Source organism: Rhizopus delemar, genomic scaffold, assembly GCF_000149305.1.
Source record: "Rhizopus delemar RA 99-880 supercont3.5 genomic scaffold, whole genome shotgun sequence".
Classification (NCBI taxonomy): Eukaryota; Fungi; Mucoromycota; class Mucoromycetes; order Mucorales; family Rhizopodaceae; genus Rhizopus; species Rhizopus delemar.
In genome coordinates, this window is record NW_027137831.1 from 892,943 (window position 1) to 900,555 (window position 7,613).

General features: G+C 38.3%; 2 protein-coding genes across 2 annotated transcripts; both read right to left on the reverse strand.

Annotated features, from left to right (window-relative positions):
• Positions 1 to 63: 63 nt before the first annotated feature.
• On the reverse strand, positions 64 to 1,232 carry RO3G_07104 (uncharacterized protein; the record flags this gene model as incomplete). The annotated part of the gene is made up of 2 exons (XM_067661694.1): positions 64 to 72; positions 249 to 1,232. The coding sequence occupies 2 exons, from the start codon at positions 1,230 to 1,232 to the stop codon at positions 64 to 66; spliced, it is 993 nt and encodes a 330-aa protein (XP_067517795.1).
• A 486-nt stretch (positions 1,233 to 1,718) lies between these two features.
• On the reverse strand, positions 1,719 to 5,012 carry RO3G_07105 (uncharacterized protein; the record flags this gene model as incomplete). The annotated part of the gene is made up of 1 exon (XM_067661695.1): positions 1,719 to 5,012. One exon carries the CDS (start codon positions 5,010 to 5,012, stop codon positions 1,719 to 1,721), a length of 3,294 nt encoding a protein of 1,097 aa, XP_067517796.1.
• Positions 5,013 to 7,613: the final 2,601 nt, after the last annotated feature.

Below are 7,613 nucleotides of genomic sequence, written 5' to 3' on the forward strand. Positions count from 1 at the left end.
GATTCCACTTGGGTAGAACCCGAAGAAGGAGAAAGAGAGGAATATTTCTTCATAGCACGACATTCATCGTTGCTATGGGTGGTGGTCTTATGGAAGCTGCAATACTTCCTAGAAGCCTTTGGATAAGGTGCAGCACGAACAGCAGAACCAGAGACAAAAGCAGAGGATTTCTTCCGACCAGAAGAAGAGGAGTCATTGACCATGGAGGGGCCAGCAGAAGTGTGAGAAGCGTTAGCAACTCTACGTACTTTGTACAATGAATGGTACAAAGTCTTGGCCAACTTGACAACGTAGTCGACCGATTCTTTTTGCGCATCCGTACAATTGGCTAAGGACACGATCACCTTCTTGTAAATGTCGGCCTGAAGACCGATCAGAAAGCAACGAGTCAAGACACAGCGATCTTGGATCTGTGCCAGGCGACGGAGGTTGTTGAAACGTTCAACATACTGGTCAACAGTCTCAGCAGCAGTCATGGAGATGCGTAACAACTCCGTTGTAGACGTGGCCTTTTCTTCAGCCGAACCAACACCATAATGGCCAGTAAAAGCCTTTTTGAACTGACTCCACGTATGGACATCCTCCTTTTCTTGATATTCATCAAGCCAAGTACGTTGACTAGACGACAAGCAGGGAGGGAGAAGACGAAGCCAGTGCTGATCAAGATCAAGACCATGTGCGAACATCACGTCCTGAAACTTTTTTAAGCAGTGCTTAACATCCACAGAGACAGGGGCAGATGGGTCAAAGACCGCACCCTTCCATTGCATGAGGGGTAGGTTTGGAGGTACAACATTCAAGGCTGCAGGGGCAACCTGAGGTGCACCAGTCCAAGCGGTAGGAACAGCATGGGTCATAGCTCGTTGGAGGAGATCTCTAGTATGAACTAGTCTCTCTAGGTCCTTGGAGCAGGCTTCGTACTTGGCGCGCACCATGCTATCTTCCTCTGACTCAGGGGTCGTGGAAAGAAGACGAACAGACAAGTTAAGGATAACTTGGGTGGCACCGATGATGGTGGAATCCAACTCCTCAATAGAAGAGTGGATGGATGGAGCTGCGATTCTAGGCTCAAAAGAACCAGAAAAAACTGCGGACGTGGTCATTCCAGAGGACTGTGTCTCTGAAGATAAGGTAGATACATCTGACATACGACGGGCGTTATCAGGATAAGTTTTATCATTACTACTGGAAGAACCAGCAGCAGCAGAGTTAAAGTCATTTGAGTTTGACATAGTGGTAAGGTAGGTAGTAATAAAAAGAGGGTTGTTTTTAAAAATAAAGTCAATAAAGAATTCACAAAAAAAAATGTTTTGCCAAATATGAAATAGAAGACAAAAACTACAAAAAGACGATAGTTGTGAAACTAAAGATTATATATGACTTTATTAGTAAAAAATATTGAGAGTATTTATACTTTTTGAATGTCTGGGTCTTTACCGCTATTTCAATTGATCGGTTAAAAGAATGATATGGAATATAAGGAAGGATAGTGGATAATCAATAGCCGCTGTCTACTTGACGAATCAAGGGACAATGAAGTAATTAAACTATTGATCTAACGATAATTATAGAATAGGATTGAACTGCCGTTGTTGTAATCAGGTTCCAATATAGTCTTTTAGAACGCTGGTAGGACAACAGGGCAAGATTGGCTATTGCAGAATTCTCACGTTTATTAATAGAGATCTGGTTAGACTATAATTCTGTAGTATCCAAGTTTATCCATGAATGTTCACTTTATTAGTTGTGTGGATACAACAGTTTCTATTGTTTCTTATTCTTTTACTTTTTCTAAGGACTGTGCTATCTTGTACCATGTCCTTTCTTTTATGGTTCTTGTTTTCTTCAGTCGCATTAGGTCTAGCAGAAGTCTTTTTAGTGTAGTCTTTTTCATTAGCTATCATCTTTTGCTTTCGTGCTTGCTCTAATTCCTTCAACTCTTTTCTCTTAAGCCAATATTTATCAATGGGTACTGTGCTGGAGAAGGATGATGCTTTTTCCCACGTATTCTCTCTTTCACCATAACCAGCCCATTTTACAAGGTATTCTCTTTGTCCTGGACCGCCTCTGTGATCTCTAATATCCTCAACTTCATAGTATGTATCTTCTATAGCTGTTTCGTCAATAGAGACTACCTTGAGTTCTGATGGGACATATTCACGATGTAACAGTTCATTTTGCTCATCTTTTAAGACATAGGAACCACCTTGAGTTTTTCGAACGACAATGTAAGGCCCTTCATAAAGAGGTGATAACTTACTAGTCCGTCCTGGTAATCTAACCATAACTGCAGTATCCTTCGGAAGATCTATGATCATATTTTTGTCATTGAATCTCTTGCTTGCTTCCTCTATGATCTTCTGTGTTCTTTCACGAATGGCAGGAAACACAATCTGGTACATGCGATCAGTTCTCTCAATTAGCTCTTGTTCTGTAACAGGTCTATTAGGAATCTTATCAGCTATACTCTGATCACCGTAATCCTCAAAGCTATTAAGTCTTCGAGCAAACATCAAGGAAAATGGAGCACTCTTTGAACGGTGTCTTATTTTATAATTCGACGCTAGTTGGACAATTGGTAATACATCATCCCAATCATTGCTGTTAGAATTAACCATTTTTCTTATAGTGTTTAATGTCGTCTTTACAGCGCTCTCGCTCACGCCATTACCTCGACTGTGAAAGGCTGTACTGTATCTGCGATCTATTCCTAGGTGCTTGGATAATGAGTGCATGAGGCTATTCTTAAACTCTCTGCCGTTATCACTTTGAATGATTTTAGGTATGCCATAGTCACCAAAGATTTTTATTAATTCTTTTGCTACAGTGTCACTTTGTTTATTTTTTAGTGGACGCAGTATGATGTACCTGGTACATACATCTATCATCACAAGGACATAGACATTTTCATTTGCCGTAACAGGTAAAGGTCCTAAAAGATCAATTCCAATATGGTCAAATGGTAGATATGCAAGAATATTCTTTAAAGGATGATAACCTTTCTTGCTTATATTGTGTCTCTGGCATTCAATACATGATTTGATTGTCTCAGTAGCATCTTTATAAATATTATTCCAATGAAGTCCTTGTGAATGTAACTGCTCCACAATACTCGTACTACCGAAGTGTCCGAAGGTATGAGCATCTTCAAGTAGACGTGCTCTCTTCTCAGGTGGAGGAGTCATATAGTCAGTTGTGGGATTATTAGCAAACTTTTTATTTTTTATTTTCACAGCTAGCACATTTAGTTTCTTGTCCTGACTATAGATCAAGTTGTGTCTCTTTGCTATATAGTTTGTCTGTCTTTTAACTTTTATTTTATTTTGATTTTTATTTTTAATTTCCTTTTTTTCTTTTTTATTTTCTTTTTGCGCAGCATCACCCCCTCCTAGCATGAACTCATTATTCAAGCAAGGTTCATAAAGTCTAGAAAGTAAGTCTGGTAATTGATTGAGAATTCCTTGTATGTGAATTACATCAAAGTTGAAATCTAGTAAAGTTTCTAACCAGCCTATCATCATAGGGTTTGCTTGTTCTTGGGTATGTAAATACATTAAAGCCTTATGGTCAGTACGTAATTCAAATTTATTTCCCCATAAAAATTCACGATATTTTTCTAGTGCAAACACTACTGCGTACAGTTCACGTTTAGTTGTATTCCACTTACGTTGAGAGGGTGACAAAGATTTGGATGCAAATGCAATGTGTAAAGTTCTATTCAGCTCATCTCTTTGGGTCAATACTGCACCAACACCATATTGTGAGGCATCAGTAACCACGTAGAATTTCTTTGACAAGTCTGGAGTGTGCAACAGTGTCTTTGACTTTAGAATCTCTTTTAAAGCAATGAATGCATCAGTGTGTTCTTGGGTCCAGTTGTTTTGTACATCAGGATCATTACGAAGTCTGTCGATAGGTGCAGCTACACGAGAGATTAAAGGTATAAAGTCTCTCATATATGATACAATACCCATTAATCGCATCACTTCTTTTTTATTGCGTGGTATAGGCCAACTATCGATGTTTGTTAGGCGGCGTGGATCTACTTTGATGATACCACCACTCTCAACCACAAATCCTAAAAGATAAATTGATCGTTGATACCAACTGCACTTCTTTACATTGATTTTTAGGTTGACGGAAATTAATCGTTCAATCACCTTTTTTACGTTTGAAGCATGATTATCAGCTGTTCCTTTGATTACACAGTCATCAACATAGGTTTCAATGAAATCCATATCCGCGAAGAGTATTTTCATCACTTTACAGAATATTGCAGTAACTGTCTTTAGACCGAAACAACATCCTTGAAAGGTATATGTTCGATTCTTAAATTGGAAGGAGAGTTTGTGTTGATCTTTAGGGGCTACAAGGAAACTATTGTATGCGTTTTTCAAGTCAATCTTAGTGAACACTTCATCACCAGCTAAGTTGTCAAATATGCTTCTTATTTTTGGAACAGGATAAACGACATCAGGGATTAGTTTGTTGATACCACGAACATCTAAACATACTCTGTGGCTCGTTATCTCATTGTTCTCATCTTTCTTTGGTACCATTAATAAAGGACTGTTAAAGGATGTGTTAGCGCGGTTCTCTTTAATGATACCTGCTTTTAACCATTCATTTATTTGCTCTTCTAATTCAGGCATTTGTCGGTGAGCAATCGGATATTGTCTCTTAAAGGACTTTGCTCCCTTTTCCATTGGTAATTCTACTACAGATTCTGGTACTGTGCAGAAAGATCCAGCAGGAATATTTTGATTGTCATCAATTGCATTCTGGATATAAGCCATGAATTGCTTTTGTTGATCTTCGGTACCATAGGGTGAGTTGTTAGGTTCAATCTCATTATTAGCATCAAAATTCATATTTAGAAATTGTGCGTCTTCCTTTAATCTATTTGAATAATCATCTTCATTACCTGGGTACTTGTATGCTACTCCAGTAAGACCGATATTCATTTTTCCAAGAACATCAGTTCCAAGCAAGACATCAAATTCTTGTATCATTGTCTCATTAAAATTTACAACTTCAAAAGAATGTTTAAAAGAGATGTTATTCATGTATGTTAAAGTGAGAGGATCAGTTTGTCCAATTCGTTTACATTTATTATCTGAAGACAAAAAATTTAAAGAACCATTTACAGAATTCACTTTGTCAATATTCAATTTATTATTCAAACAAATTTTTGATATACAAGTGATATCACTGCCAGTGCCTATCTTGCCAATTACACTACCTCAAAAAATTGTTCATTTTGAACCGCCTTTTACACATTTCGTACTGAATCTGCTTCGCATAATCCCCAATCAGCGCTCAGCACAAACCATTATGAAACACTGCTTCTCAGCTATTTACTACACTGTAAGCATATCACGTGCTATGCGTAAATGCTGGAAAATATCCAATCAAAAATCAAAATCAAAATGAACAATTTTTTGGGTTTTTGTCGACATTTTTTATTTTATTAGCTAATAATTAATCTCACCGCCCTTTTCTTTTAAAGCAAGTTGTAGTCTTTGCGGCATGCTGCATACGAACTGCTCGCAGTATTCCTTTGTAATTTCATTGTACCAAATATCTGCAACCCGTTCAAATAGTTCTTTCATACTTAAGAGTGCAGTTTCATAAGCATACAGCCGGACTTTTAAGTAATTCCATAAATTCTCTATAGGATTTAAGTCGGGTGAATATGCTGTCCAATCCAGTAGCTGCACCTTGTTATCTACGAACCATTTTTGTGTTAGTCTAGATGTATGCTTTGGATTGTTATCATGTTGAAATATAATGTCATCCTTTGACATATCGTATTCTTCTAATGAAGAGAGCATATCCTCCGTCATAATATTGCAATACAGCTCTGAATCTAAACCTCCGAGCACTTGAGTGATATATCCAACTCCGTTTGCTGTCAAACAGCTCCAAAGTAGTATACTACCGCCTCCATGCTCATAAGTTTGGTTGGCGTTGTGATCCTGCAGAGGCCTTCCTTCTTGTACTCAAGTCCATTGTTTACCATCTGAACCCAAGCGATTGATTTTTGTTTCATCGCTAAAGACTACTCCTTTCCAGGCTTCCTCTGTCCAACCTATATGCTTCTTGGCAAACTGAAGGAGCGCCTTTTGGGAAGAATGCGTTAAAGGAAGAGCTGTTGGTTTTCGTCGAAATTGAAATTTGGAGCTTTTAAGAAGGTTTCGCACGGTCTGGCTGCAAATATCCGAACCTAAGCCACTTAAGTCTCTGGCAGCGTGCTCTCCGGTCTTGTACACACCAGTATTGAACCTGCGCAATACAAGGCGCGCGTCGTATATGTTAAGTTTCTTGGGTTGACCTGCTTGCAATACGGAGTGATGGTCTACTTCTTTCGCAATGTTCGAAATAGACCCTTTAGAAACATGTAACTCGTTGCTGATAGCATCGTACGACTTTCCTCTTCTTAAAGCAGAAATAATTGCATTTCGTTGGGTTTCTGAAATTTCGCAATTTACCATTACTTGAAATGTCGAGATGGAGCAATGAGAGATTACAATGGGAAAGCAAAAAAAACCAAAATCGACCAGGGCTGCGTTGGAATAGCAGAAGTAGTCACGGGTAAAAATTATGATAGCAGTCACGAGTTAGTCCTATGTTATTTGGGAACATAGGCGTAAATTTAGTTCATATTCAAAAAAACCCAAAAAATTGTTCATTTTGATTTTGATTTTTGATTGGATATTTTCCAGCATTTACGCATAGCACGTGATATGCTTACAGTGTAGTAAATAGCTGAGAAGCAGTGTTTCATAATGGTTTGTGCTGAGCGCTGATTGGGGATTATGCGAAGCAGATTCAGTACGAAATGTGTAAAAGGCGGTTCAAAATGAACAATTTTTTGAGGTAGTGTAAGCATAAGCATAAGCGTAAGCCTAATCTTAGTCATAGGTACAAGTATAAGCATAAGCATGAGTATAAGCATGAGTATAAGCATAAGTATAAGCACAAGTATAAGCACAAGTAGAAGCATAGATCACTATGTGTGAAAATGTCTTTTTGTCTCATTTACATATCAAATGGGGTGCGCTTAGTGTGTCCGGCATCACTCCGTTCACTCTGGTCATTCCCAAAAGTAAGCAGGTAACCACAGGATCCTAGGGTCTAACCTGTACTAGTCAGTCTATATGAACTTTTTCCTGTTTAGTACCAAATGGGGTGCGTCTAGCGTCTCTACCACAACTCTGGATTTAATCGGGTAACCACAGGATTTTAAGATACAACCGCAGTCACTTCCATGGTCTTGTCCACAACCATGGCCATAGTCATAGCCTTCGACAGGATCCTTCGACGAGATCTTACGACCAGAACCATATTTTAGATTGGAAAAAACTATGAGATATATTCTATTTTTATGAATTGCATCAAAACCCTTCCTTACAAATTCTTTTTTTATATCTCTCTTTTTCTTTTCGTTTAATTTTTTCCAAGCTTCCAATTGATATTCTTGCATAAAAGAAACATATACTTTATGTTGTGCTCCAAAGATAATCATTGAACAATTGGCACTTCAGGCCACAATGGATAAATCATGAGATTTACAATTCCATCGGCGCTAAGACTATATTCCAGGTATGGAA